Source organism: Schistocerca americana, chromosome 2, assembly GCF_021461395.2.
Source record: "Schistocerca americana isolate TAMUIC-IGC-003095 chromosome 2, iqSchAmer2.1, whole genome shotgun sequence".
In the NCBI taxonomy this organism is placed as follows: domain Eukaryota; kingdom Metazoa; phylum Arthropoda; class Insecta; order Orthoptera; family Acrididae; genus Schistocerca; species Schistocerca americana.
Genome location: NC_060120.1, coordinates 505,751,097 through 505,765,568, shown reverse-complemented (window position 1 = coordinate 505,765,568; position 14,472 = coordinate 505,751,097). Strand labels below are relative to the sequence as shown.

The 14,472-nt window shown below is 43.0% G+C and overlaps 1 protein-coding gene across 1 annotated transcript in view; it reads left to right on the top strand.

Annotated features, from left to right (window-relative positions):
• The window catches only part of LOC124594130 (bile salt-activated lipase-like), a 59,920-nt gene that overhangs the window by 41,803 nt on the left and 3,645 nt on the right, over positions 1-14,472 (top strand). The window contains 2 exon segments of the mRNA XM_047132487.1: positions 9,724-9,877; positions 11,815-11,950. Of these exon segments, the coding sequence (XP_046988443.1) occupies positions 9,724-9,877; positions 11,815-11,950 (290 nt within the window).

The window sequence follows — 14,472 nt, the reverse complement described above, 5'->3', positions numbered from 1 at the left end:
CTAACACACTCGATATTTTGCAGTGAAATTTTGAGATAATTGGCAACATTTTCTTCTAACAAAATGTTTTTGAATGAAATCACACAACTCTAATGTGCTCCGGGACCATAAGAGTGGAAGCGAAAACGTTTTATATGCCAAATATGACATCTAGCAGGAGAGTGAAAAAACAGGTTCTCTCTGTTTGTACACAGCTGATTTGTACCCAAAATATTGAGAACGTATTCTGAGGCCATGGAATTATGCTGCTCACCGCATCACCGAAAAAGTAATAAGACAATTTAGAAAATATACACTTAATTAAGAATGTTCTAAGTGCCAAAAAGAATTCTTATAAATGATTCTTATAAGGAAGAAAACAACAACTTGTTATTTACTCGTATTTACACAAACAGCTCCGCTACCGGTTTCGAACAGATAAGTTACCATTGTTGTTGTTTATGTTAGTTGTCTGCTTTTTCCCAACAACTAATATATACGAAAACAGTTTTAATATAAACTTTAACTGCCACCTGAAGCCAGACTGTTGGTTCGAAACTGTTAACGGTGCTACTTGTGTAAATAAATACCTTTGTTAACTTGGATGGTTGCTGTTTTCTTCTGTGTAGGAATCAGCTTAGCCGGCCGAAGTGGCCGTGCGGTTAAAGGCGCTGCAGTCTGGAACCGCAAGACCGTTACGGTCGCAGGTTCGAATCCTGCCTCGGGCATGGATGTTTGTGATGTCCTTAGGTTAGTTAGGTTTAACTAGTTCTAAGTTCTAGGGGACTAATGACCTCAGTAGTTGAGTCCCATAGCGCTCAGAGCCATTTGAACCATTTTGAATCAGCTTATATTTTGTACACAGCCACACACTGAAAAATGCCAGCAGTTTTTGAGAAAAAAGCAGAGTGTAAGTTTTTGTTAGAAGTTCCATTACTACTGAGACGCTATGTTATAGTATCTATAACAAAACGAGAGAAATACAACATTAGGTTTTTAGGTAGTACAATTGAAATGAACGTAAACCATTTCTAATTTTTTTTAGTTGTGGAATATTTAAAACAATAGCGTATCTAATAAATGTTCATCATTTAAATTTCACAGATCCTTAAAAAGAGCTATACAGAAATATTAATATTTCACCTTACAAATTCATAATTTAACTCCAATAACATATGACGATAACTTGGCTCAAAGGCCATAGACCATCTACTAACGCATATTTGAAAGACTTTCTTTTGGTTTGGCTCTTGGATGAAGTCAATGAACATGCAGAAGAGTACCAATGCTGTTCTACAGCATAGAAAGAGTCGTTTTATGAAAAAATAGCACTCCCATTTCCATTGGAGGTTAGGCGTCGATCATGTTCGTTTTATAATTTGTGCTTCGTTCCGCTCATCGTCTCCGCAACGAAAGACTACGGTGAATATGTGTTCAATTTAGACGTTCTGCCAGCATACTTCAAATTTCCAACTGCCTCGCCTTTTCACTCCCACGATATGGTTCTCCTGTTATCCGTACTACAACAGTACTGTGTCTACAGCAAACCCAGAGCACTCCTAACAATGTATCAATCTTGATACTAATGGTGTTAGCGTGGGACGACATGCGTCACTTTCTGTCAGAATTTCCGTCGTAAAAACAAATGTACTACATTTGAAAATATAACCATATTTATTTTGTGAATCAGCTGTACATTTGGAATATAGGGAAGTCTTTCGTTGCGGAGACGATGAGCGGAACGAAGCACAAATATATTTGAACCAGTCCTGCGCGCTGTTCCACCTAAGGGACATTACCCCTCTGATAGATATTGTAATGCATTATTCATCCCGTCACCGCTAATTGCGAATGTTTTGTTTCGAATTATACTGTTTTCACTTGTAGAGTATTTTCCATGATTCTCATTCTGTTTTTAATCTCTGTTTACGTTGCATGACTGATAAGTTGATAATGCCATAGTTACTGCTTTATGCATACATGTGTGAAGATGGCACACTGAAGCGCCGAAACTGGTAGCTACCATACAAATAAAATCATAATGACGGCTGTAGGGGTTTCATTTTATCACATGTGACAACATTTTCATCAACTACCTGTAACCGATGGTCGTAATCTTCTGTCAATCATTTTGTTTGTCGAAGGCAGAAATCCACTCCTTCGTCTCACGGAGCCAGTGGAGAAACGCTGGTTAACGTCCTCATCGTTTGAAAATTGGCCAATTCTGACAGAAAGTGACGCATGTCGTCCCACGCTAACACCATTAGTATCAAGATTGATACATTGTTAGGAGTGCTCTGGGTTTGCTGTAGACACAGTACTGTTGTAGTACGGATAACAGGAGAACCATATCGTGGGAGTGAAAAGGCGAGGCAGTTGGAAATTTGAAGTATGCTGGCAGAACGTCTAAATTGAACACATATTCACCGTAGAATTCTGTCGGAATCTGGACCAAATGTAATTTCACGTACAGTCATAATGAGCTGGTGCTAAGAATTTGGCCAAGTCCACAAAGAGGTGGATGACGCTTACTGGGATGGCAGACCATCGACATCGACCAAAGACGGTAACGACCAGGTAGTCTTATCGAGTATGTAATTCGCAAAATTGGCCAATTTTCAAACGATGAGGACGTTAACCAGCGTTTCTCCACTGGCTCCGTGAGACGAAGGAGTGGATTTCTGCCTTCGACAAACAAAATGATTGACAGAAGATTACGACCATCGGTTACAGGTAGTTGATGAAAATGTTGTCACATGTGATAAAATGAAACCCCTACAGCCGTCATTATGATTTTATTTGTATGGTAGCTACCAGTTTCGGCGCTTCAGTGTGCCATCTTCACACATGTATGCATAAAGCAGTAACTATGGCATTATCAACTTATCAGTCATGCAACGTAAACAGAGATTAAAAACAGAATGAGAATCATGGAAAATACTCTACAAGTGAAAACAGTATAATTCGAAACAAAACATTCGCAATTAGCGGTGACGGGATGAATAATGCATTACAATATCTATCAGAGGGGTAATGTCCCTTAGGTGGAACAGCGCGCAGGACTGGTTCAAATGGCTCTGAGGACTATGTCATACAACGTAAACAGAGATTAAAAACAGAATGAGAATCAAGGAGAATACTCTACAAGTGAAAACAGTGTAATTCGAAACAAAACATTTCGCAATTAGCGGTGACGGGATGAATAATGCATTACAATATCTATCAGAGGGGTAATGTCCCTTAGGTGGAACAGCGCGCAGGACTGGTTCAAATGGCTCTGAGCACTATGTCATACAACGTAAACAGAGATTAAAAACAGAATGAGAATCAAGGAGAATACTCTACAAGTGAAAACAGTGTAATTCGAAACAAAACATTTCGCAATTAGCGGTGACGGGATGAATAATGCATTACAATATCTATCAGAGGGGTAATGTCCCTTAGGTGGAACAGCGCGCAGGACTGGTTCAAATGGCTCTGAGCACTATGGGACTTAACTTCTGAGGTCATCAGTCCCCTAGAACTTAGAACTACTTAAACCTAACTAACCTAAGGACATCACACACATCCATGCCAGAGGCAGGATTCGAACCTGCGACCGTAGCGGTCACGCGGTTCCGGACTGAAGCGCCTAGAACCGCTCGGCCACAATGGCCGGCGCGCAGGACTGACGGCGTGTTTATACTGTATGCGCTGTCCACCAGATAGGGACTAGTTGCGAGCGGAGTAACACGCCCATAATAGACTACAATGTACACCCGTACACGTATCGAATGTTCTCACTGTAAACCTCTAAACCAGTGTGGCAGACGTATGGCATATACAAACGATGAATATGTGGATATGTTTCTGGTCCTTGGTGCATCTGATAACCGGGATGGTGTTGCCTCTCGTGAATATGCTGCTAGATATTCTCTTCGACGCCATCCAAATAAAAATTTGTTTCGTCGTCTGGAACCACGCCTTTGGCAATCAGGTTCTCTCCAAAGCGTGACACAGGTCGTCCACGAACTCGCCATACTCTAGATACTGATGAAGCTGTTCTAGAAGTCATAAACCAAGAACCTCAGCGAAGTATACGTAGCGCAACAAGGCAGCTGGGTGTCAGGCAGTGCACAGTCGTTAACGAGCTGCACGAGCGTGAGCTGCACCCCTATCGTTATGCTTTCACGCAACACCTGCATCCGGCAGATCGCCATCAGCAGATGCTATTCTGTGAATAGTTCCAACAACAGGAAGTCAACGATGGCTTAGTGAACACCGTAATGTGGTCGGGTGACGCAGTATTCACTTGTGAGGGTATGTTCAATATGCACAGTACCCACCATTGGTGTGAGGGTAATCCGCACGTAACCTGTGATCATGGATATCAAGTTCACTTTGGTATCAACGCGTGGGCCGGAATATTGGGTGACAGGTTTTTGGCCCCCTGCATGTTGCCTTACCGGTTGACTGCAAAAAGGTATCATGGATTCCTCTCAGACTATCTGTTTGATGCACTGGTAGATGTTCTACAACATGTTCGGCAGAAGATATGGTTCCAACATGATGGTGTGCCTCCACACTCTGGAATTAATGTGCGACAGTATTTGGACAGAACATTTCCAGGGAATTGGCTCGGACGTGGAACTCCAGTTGTATAGCCACCGTGTTCCCCTGACCTAAATACCCTGGATTTCTTCGTGTGGCGACAACTGAAGGGCACGTGTACTCTATTCCGCCGACGAGTATGGAAAAATTGGTAGCGCGTATTTATGTTGCTCTTGTTACTGTGGACGCAGCTTTGCTGCGGAGGGTTCAGAGCTGCATGATTGGGCGGGTTGCGCAATGTTTGGACGTGCAGGGAGAACGCTTTGAGCGTCTGTTGTTCTGAGGACGACATATTCTGTTGTGAAGGTCATGCGGTCATTAATATGAACATATTTATTGTCACTGGTTGCTAATGTGCGACATCTGTGCGCTCATATTACATGTAGTATAAATGACAAGTAGATATTGTGTTATTGTACTGAGCTATCATCTTTAGCATCTCGAAACTGATATTGTTTTTGTAGTTATTCTGTGCTATGACTGGTCATTTGTTTCAGCTGTCTATTTCTAATTTGTCTAACCACGTACTTGTTATGTTCAGCTTTACAACATGTAAATTTAGGACACTTGTGACCTAAGTAACAGTGTATATTACAGTATGGAATGACAGATGAAATTGGCAAATAAAAAAAAAATGTGTCCCAACAAAGGATGAAACGCTCGACCTCCTGTATGCTAACCCAAAACTCTATCCACTGCACCAGTCATATAGCACAAATAAAATATGCTGACAGAGGTAGTTCCCATATGTGAAGTTACAGTGTTGGCAGATTGCCACTTTTTAACCTCCTTTTTCTGACAGATATACTCGCCTGACGAAATTTTGTGAGAGACACCTTTTTATATTGCTGGCATGGAGGAGACGCGCTGCGAAGCCCGAGTGAGCGAATCACTTCACCCTGCATGTAGAGCCAGCATCTGGGATGCATAATTTGCTAAACCGATTGTACGATAGTTCTCGTACTCTCTCCGCGCTATCTTCTGGATAGCGTGGACAGTATTTTTCCGAAAGTCTCGTGGTATGTCTTCAGACCCAGGGATTCTACAAATCAATCGCAGTAGTCATTTGATTGGCACTTCCCGCAATAACTTTAGAAACTGCAAAGGTAGATTTTCTATTCCTTCCGCCTTATTTGTTCACAAGTCTTCTAAAGCTCTATTAAACGCTATTCGTAGGTCACCTACGACTTCCTTGTCGGTCGTCACTTCTTATTTTGTCATCAGATACTTTCTCCCCCTCGTAGAGCCCTTCAATGTACTATTTTCACCTGCCCTGTGTCACCTCTTGCGTTTAATACCTGGATTTCTAATACCTCTTAATGTTGACGACCTGGCCTTTAATTTCACCGAAGACTGCCTTGACTCTTCTGTACGCTGAATCTGTGCTTACGACAACCATTTACCTTTCGATTTTCTTACACTTCTGCTGTAGCCAACTAATTTCGTTCCTAAGTGACTTGTAATGCAGTTCTACTTCATACTCACTAATATTTTTATACTTCTGCTGTAGTCGATTAATTGAAGTATTTTTTCAGTTACCCAAGGTTTCTTCGCAGTTACCTTCTAGTTCCATAGCTGTGTGTTCAACCTCTGGCATTTTCCTTTTACGAATGTTCATTTTTCTTCAACTTACTTGCCGAATGTGGTGTTCATTAGGAGATTATCTGCGCCATCAGGCAACTTCAAACCCACTTCAGTTTTCCTCAGTACTTCAGTGTGCCACTTTTCTACACATTGGTTCTTCTTTGCTATTCACTTTAAATGCGGCACATTCTTCTTTACTGGCATAACATTTCCTTTTATAGGCTAAGTAGTACAACTGACACAGAGGATGCCTTCTCTTTTCCTCCGTAACGTAAGTAATAAACAGATTACAGCTTATTAATTGTTAACATCAATCAAATTCTCTATGTTCAACAAACACAACTTCCTGGTTTGTTTTCTGTACGACTATTGGTGCGTAGTCCTCCGATCACGGAGACCTCCGTTGAAAGTCTCTAAAAAGAATTTCCTGTAAAACATTTCTAACGAGACGATGTTTTGTGTGTTACGTAGCACACAAACTAGTGCCTCAACGTGTTAGCAAACTAGAAAGGCCGTTTCATTGCTTGGGACACAATACGTAGGAATTCGACACATTCACTGTCTGCACACCGTAGTAACATGTCACGACCCTCTTCCGCAACACTGTCTTCTTTGGTGTACCTAAATTAAAGAACGCCACACTTCCTTTCGAATATGTTGATAATATGCCAACTAGCTCTGCAGATGACGAAGAAATTGAAGAAATGTATGACGAAATAAAAGAAATTATACAGACAGTGAAGGGAGACGAAAATTTAACAGTCATGGTGACTGGAATTCGGTAGTAGAAAAAGGGAGAGAAGGAAACGGCGTAGGTGAATATGGATTGGGGCTAAGAAATGAAAGAGGAAGCCGCCTGGTAGAATACTGCACAGAGTACAACTTAATCAGAGCTAACAATTGGTTCAAGAATCATAAAAGAAGGTTGTATACATGGAAAATGCCTGGAGATACTGACAGGTTTCAGATAGATTATATGATGGTAAGACAGAGATTTAGCAACTAGGTTTTAAATTGTAAGACATTTCCAGGGGTAGATGTGGACTCTGACCACAATCTACAGGCTATGAACTTTAGATTAAAACTGAAGATACTGCAAAATGGTGGGAATTTAAGGAGATGGGACCTGGATAAACTGACTAAACCAGAGGTTGTACAGCTTCAGGGGGAGCATAAGGATACAATTGACAGTAATGGGGGAAAGAAATACAGTAGAAGAAGAATGGGTAGCTTTGAGAGTTAAAGTAGTGAAGGCAGAAGAGGATCAAGTAGGTAAACAGATGAGGGCTAATAGGAATCACTGGGTAACAGAAGAGATATAGAATTTAATTGATGAAAGGAGAAAATATAAAAATGCAGTAAATGAAGCAAGCAAAAAGGAATACAAACGTCTCAAAAATGAGATCGACACAAAGTGCAAAATAGCTAAGCAGGGATGGCCAGAGGACAAATGTATGGATGTAGAGGCTTATCTCACTAGGGGTAAGACAGGTACTGCCTACACGAACATTAAAGAGACCTTTGGAGAAAAGAGGACCACTTGTATGAATATCAAGAGCTCAGATGGAAACCCAGTTCTAAGCAAAGAAGGGAAAGCAGAAAGGTGTTTAGTCCACCTTGAACATCTCAACAACCACCACCTCCACCAGTAAGGTGGAAGGAGTATATAGAGGGTCAATACAAGGGTGATGTACTCGAGGACAATATTATGGAAATGGAAGAGGATGTAGATGAAGATGAAATGGGAGATACGATACTGCGTGAAGAGTTTGACAGAGCACTGAAAGACCTAAGTCGTAACAAGGCCCCGGGAGTAAACAACATTCCATTAGAACTACTGACGGCCTTGGGAGAGCCGCCGGCCGATGGTGGCTAAGCGGTTCTAGGCGCTTCAGTCTGGAACCGCGGGACCGCTACGGTCGCAGGTTCGAATCCTGCCTCCGGCATGGATGTGTGTGATGTCCTTAGGTTAGTTAGGTTTAAGTAGTTTTAAGTTCTAGGAGACTGATGACCTGAGATGTTAAGTCTCATAGTGCTCAGAGCCATTTGGGAGAGCCAGTCCTGACAAAACTCTACCATCTGGTGAGCAAGATGTATGAGACAGGCGAAATACCCTCAGACTTCAAGAAAAATATAATAATTCCAATCTCAAAGAAATCAGTTTAATAAGTCACGGATGCGTAATACTAACGCGAATCCTTTACAGACGAATGGAAAAACTGGTAGAAGCCGACCTCGGGGAAGATCAGTTTGGATTCCGTAGAAATATAGGAACACGTGAGGCAATACTGACCCCACGACTTATCTTAGAAGCTGGATTAAGGAAGGAAAGGCAAACCTACGTTGTCTAGAATTTGTAGATTTAAAGAAAGCTTTTGACAATGTTGACTGGAATACTCTCTTTCGAATTCTGAAGGTGGCAGGGGTAAAATGCAGGGAGAGAAAGGCTATTTACAATTTGTACAGAAACCAGATGGCTGTTATAAGAGTCGGGGGACATAAAAGAGAAGCAGTGGTTGGGAAGGGAGTGAGACAGTGTTGTAGACTCTCCCTGATATTATTCAATTTGTATATTGAGCAAGCAGTGAAGGTAACGAAACAAATATTCGGAGTAGGTATTTATATCTATGGAGAAGAAATAAAAACATTGAGATTCGCCGATGACATTGTAATTCTGTCAGAGACAGCAAAGGTCTTGGAAGAGCAGTTGAACGGAATGGACAGTGTCTTGAAAGGAGGACATAAGATGAACATCAACAAAAGCAAAACGAGGATAATGGAATGTAATGGAATTAAGTCGGGTGATGCTGAGGAAATCAGATTAGGAAATGAGACACATAAGTAGTAAAGGAGTTTTGTTATTTAGGGAGCAAAATAGCTGATGAAGGTCGAAGTGGAGAGGATATAAAATGTAGACTGGCAATGGCAAGGAAAGTGTTTCTGAAGATGAGAAATTTGTCAACTTCGAGTATAGATTTAAGTGTCACGAAGTCGTTTCTGAAAGTATTTGTATGAAGTGTAGCCATGTATGGAAGTGAAACATTGACGATAACTAGTTTGGACAAGAAGAGAATAGAAGCTTTCGAAATGTGGTGCTTGAGAAGAATGTTGAAGATTAGATGGGTAGATCATATAAATAATGAGGAGGTATTGAATAGGATTGGGGAGAAGAGAAGTTTGTGGCGCAACTTGACTAGAAGAAGGGAGCGGTTGTTAGGACATATTCTAAGGCTTTAAGAGATCACCAGTTTAGAATTGGAGGGCAGTGTGGAGGGTAAAAATCGTAGAGGGAGGCCAAGAGATGAATACACTGAGCAGATTCAGACGGATGTAGGTTGCAGTAGGTACTGGGAGATGAAGAAGCTTGCACAGGATAGAGTAGCATGGAGACCAGCATCAAACTAGTCTCAGGACTGAAGACCACAACAACAACATGTTGGTAATAAATAAAGTATCGTTTTTAGTCAGGTCTACAGAATGAACCTATTGTGTTGCAAAATTCTGGCAACTACTTTAGTGCTTGTGAATGCCGTTGATGAATATAAGTCTGAAGACCTTTCTCTTCGCCAGCTGCGCGGCGACCTCTTCTTCGTGTACCCCTCCCTTGTGACTGCCCGAGTGCAATCTGCAGTCGCCGGAACACAGCCGGTGTATTTCTATCACTTCGACGCCGTCACCAATCTTAACGTGGCCAAGAAGATCTTAACCAAAGAAGACATTGCTGGTAAATACATAATCCTTGACATGAAAATCTTCCGCTACTTTTCTAGCAGAAATAACGGAAAAACAAAGTCCCATAATCAATCGAAATATAAGAGGCGATCAGAAAATCTCCGTTCGAATGCCGTACAGTCCAGAATCGGTATGGCGCCATAGGCAAAATCGACAGGACCTGAAGCAATCGTTCAACTGACGCACCAGGTTAAGGATATCTGTTTGGTAAAACAACGAGTCCTCCTGCACGAAGAAGTCCGAAAGCGCCTGCTGCACATCCTCGTCCGACAGGCATTCAAGGTCTTCTTTAAGGGACACGAGGGGAGATATCAGGAGTGTCGGGTGTAACGGAGGAGGCTGGCTTCCGCGATCGACCGATATCTTGTGTCGAATTGGCTCCAGCACAGACATGGAGCACCATTCCATAACGGAGGTTTTCGGCAGACATGCTGCCTCCATTCTTCATTCTCCAGTGCATTCCTACCGGTGTTTGTCCCTCTTCAGCGAAGAAAAGAATAACAGCACGTCGGCCCCGTTAGGACGTCTTTATTAGTAATGTTGTTGAACCGTAATTTATTTTCAAAGAACTTTCTTGAGAACTACGGTTCATTACTGGTTAACACACCAAATCAGACAAACATGACAGAGGAAATTCCGAACGACAGACACACTAACTGCCTAATAAATGCGGACGAGAGACAGACGAGTAAGCTGGGGACGAGAGACTGGCCAAGAAAACAAGTAGAATTTAACAAGTAAATGAAACAACATATCACCAATCACTTAACTTCTAATAAAGTGCAATTTCTGGAGAAGACCTGGCGCAGCATCCCGAAATCGCTCTCCCGAACCGTCCGCTGCCAGCCGCTTCAACGGACGCAGGAAGGCGCACCGATCTCCCGTCTAACGGTGTCGCAGCTCGCACCGGCCAGACCGATGTCGTGGGTTGACTCGTGTTGCTATCGTGTCGACCGCGAAGCTACTACCCCTTGCTATGCGGCGCGGCCCACTGGACTCACGTGGCGACCTCACAAGCGCCGACGCTCAAGGCGGACAAGTCATCTTGTATCTCAGTGCGCGGCCGACCAACTGATCGATCTGACCGCCAATGACCATTCCCTGAGCAACTTCAGCAGCCTGGCGGCCTAACGTGCAGACTCAGATGCAGAAAATAAGCCCCGACCGGGCGACCACTTGCTGAGTTCTCTTACTGGTGGAGTGTCATTTATCCGGCTTTAAAGATTGATCCGAACGAAAGACATACTAGCACTCCGGACGACAGACAGACATTAACTGCCTCACAAACTCGGACGAGGGACAGACTAGCAAGCTGGGGACGAGAGACTGACCCAGACTTCACCCAAGACTGACCGACTGGCAAGCGCATAGCGCCCCTTAAATGCACGTGGACGGGCAACCTTTCCCCTTTCTTACCAGAGAGAGAGACACCAAAGCTGCGATTGCCACAGCGGCGCCACCGCCATAAATGAGTTCTCTTACTGGTGGAGTGTCATTTATCCGGCTTTAAAGATTGATCCGAACGAAAGACATACTAGCACTCCGGACGACAGACAGACAATAACTGCCTCACAAACTCGGACGAGGGACAGACTATCAAGCTTCACACTAGGCGCTGCGGCGCGCTCTTCGAAACAGCAATTTTTACCACGGCTCAGTTGTCATAGTTCACGTACACGCATTTACCTCTCGCACGTTGCAAAGTCACCAATCTCCCGCACGTTTGCCAGTGCTTATATATCCGAAATGAAGTCGTGTTACGGTGCGTATACCCTTCAGCAACGCCATAAAGGGAAACTTTCTGATTACCCCTTATAAAATTTACATGTATAATTGTATGATTTCATGTTGAATCACTTTTAACTTTTAAAGGAAATATATAATATACCATGTAACAGACCCTGCAGTGGTTATCGCTTAAATTTATAGGGGCCTCACATGGCGATGACGTCGCCTATTTGTTCTACGGCCAATTGTTTAAAGACATACCCAAGGGACCAGAAACGGTGGAAGGAAAAGTAATAGCGCGTATGACCCGCATGTGGACGAACTTCGCCACTAAGGGGTAAGTACGGTAGCTGAATAATACTACACCTTACGATAATACATGTCTGTCGTTCTGTACTGTAGATGTGGCTGGTCTTCATCAAATCGCCTTACACAATGACGGCATTTAGTTTCGAGATAAAATAAACAAACACCCGTCGACAGCAGAGAAGAAATATGCAAAAACAAAGTTATGTAAACTCGTCGGACAAAATACTTGTAACTCCCGTAAAAGTACACTTGGAGCGCTGTTGATGGCGCAGAATTGTTTCTGTTCGGTCATGTGACCATCCAATACATGTGTAAGCCATGGCAGTCAAGTGCTGTGTACGTGCCAGTCAGTTGTAGGGGATCAGAGCAGCGAGACTGGATGACGTGAAGAAGTGACTGAATGGCAGAAAGAAGCTATCGCGCCTGGACGTTCCATGACCATACCGTGAATAAAGTTGCCCAATTCGTTGGTGTACCACCTTGGACTGTCTACCGTACGAGGTTTGTTTGATAAGGCCGCCAAATTTCCGTGAAATGATTGAACACTTTTGCTCCGCCTTCGTGGTATAAGCTTCATTATTCCAATGGTCGTATAAGAATTTCAACAGTGTTCAGTGTATTGTTGATTGTAGACAGCCGTTTGAATTGGTCAGTGTATCGACTACGATTTAAATAGGAGAAAACATTTTCATTTGAGGGGGTGATCTGCCGTGCAAATGAAAACTGAACTGGATAAAGTTCAGAGTCTGCACCGTTACTGAAGACCATTTGCTTTTGAATTAATCATTTTCAAAGTGGTCTGACAGCACTGAACACGGTCTTGCTCTCCAATTGTAGTCGCCACAATCGAAACCGTTGACAAAATCAACGGTATGGTAACGCAAGATCGCCGAATAAAAATCCGTGTGATTACTGATACTGTACGCATCGTAACTGAGTGAGTGCATAATATCCTACAAGGATGATTGGCTATGAAGAAGATGTGTGCATGATGGAGTGCCGTGATTCCTCACAATCGATCAAAAGCGTATCTCGTACAGCATTTGAACACAATGTCTGGCGGCGTTCAACCGCAATCCGCAAGACTTTTTGCGTCAGTTCGTAACTGCTGATGAAACATAGATCCATCGTTACGTACCAGAGTCGAAATGGCAGTCAAAACAAGTTAACCGAAGAAAGCCAGGGTAATTTTTTGTCAGCTCGCAAGGTGTTTAGGTGTCTTTGGATTTCCATGGAATAAATCTGTAGAATACATGTAAATAGGCAGACACACGTCTGGATTCTATTATTCATTGTTGGATCTCTTGAAACATGCTTTGGCTGAAAGCAGACCACATTTGCCACACAAAAATTTGCTCTGTTGCCAGGATAATGCACCATCCTACACAGAAGTGATAACAATGGCGGAAGCGCCTGAAATGGGCTTCGAATTGGTTCCTCGTCACTAGGGCGCCAAGTAACTTCTTCCCGTTCAATATCTTGAAACTTTGGCTTGTTGGGAACATATTTTCATATAATCAGGAGGAGATAGTTGCAGTCTACGAGTATACTTTGCAATCAACTAGTATTTTCGGAGTCTGTTCAAATGTGTGTGATATCTTATGGGACTTAACTGCTAAGGTCATCAGTCCCTAAGCTTACACACTACTTAACCTAAATTATCCTAAGGACAAACACACACACCCATGCCCGAGGGAAGACTCGAACGTCCGCCGGGACCAGCCGCATGGTCCATGACTGTAGCGCCCTAGACCGCACGGCTAATCCCTCGCGGCTTTCAGAGTCTGACAGAACATATTTTTCTTATGGAATGAAAGAGCTGGAGCATCGCTGGAAAAGTGTACATCCCTGAAAGGTAACTCTGTCAAGAAGTAAGATGAGTTGTTTACGAAACTAACTTTTTTACCAGGCTTATCAAATCACCCGCGAATACGCGCAGGCATGTAACACGCCGTAAGAGCAGTGGATGTATAAACATGCGCAGCAATATCCTGTTTAGACCGGAGACATGTGTTACGCCTTACTAATGGCTGTAGGTTTGAAACCCGACAGGAATTGCTGCTGTCAGTTATTTCAGACGCATATCAGCCAGTTTTTGAATAATCATTGCAAACGATACTGCATGAAATGGAAACTTGGAGTCGGGTGCCTCGCACATTACCAGTGCTCTCAGCGATACTGCACAGTAGCCAGCTGGAGGCGTCATGAGTGGTCCGAACTGTTAAGATTTGGCCCCATTTCAGTTGATTTAAGGCGATGAAAGCACAGAAAGGCCGACGAAGTGTTTATTTTGCAGTGTGCGGAGGGTTGCGTTTAGGTTTCAGGTGGTTCTGGGATGCTATTGAGGGTTGATTTCGTGAACATGATCCAGGATAGTTATTTTAACGTTTTCGGTGACCAAGTGTTATCCATTCTTCTACATCTTCATGATGAGGACGATACGGACACTTCCGTCTTGTAGTCTGTCCAAAGGCCTGCACACTCAAGTTCCTGTTTTGACTAACGCTACTGTATTCAATCACAGCTCGATTTACACGCTAAATAATACAA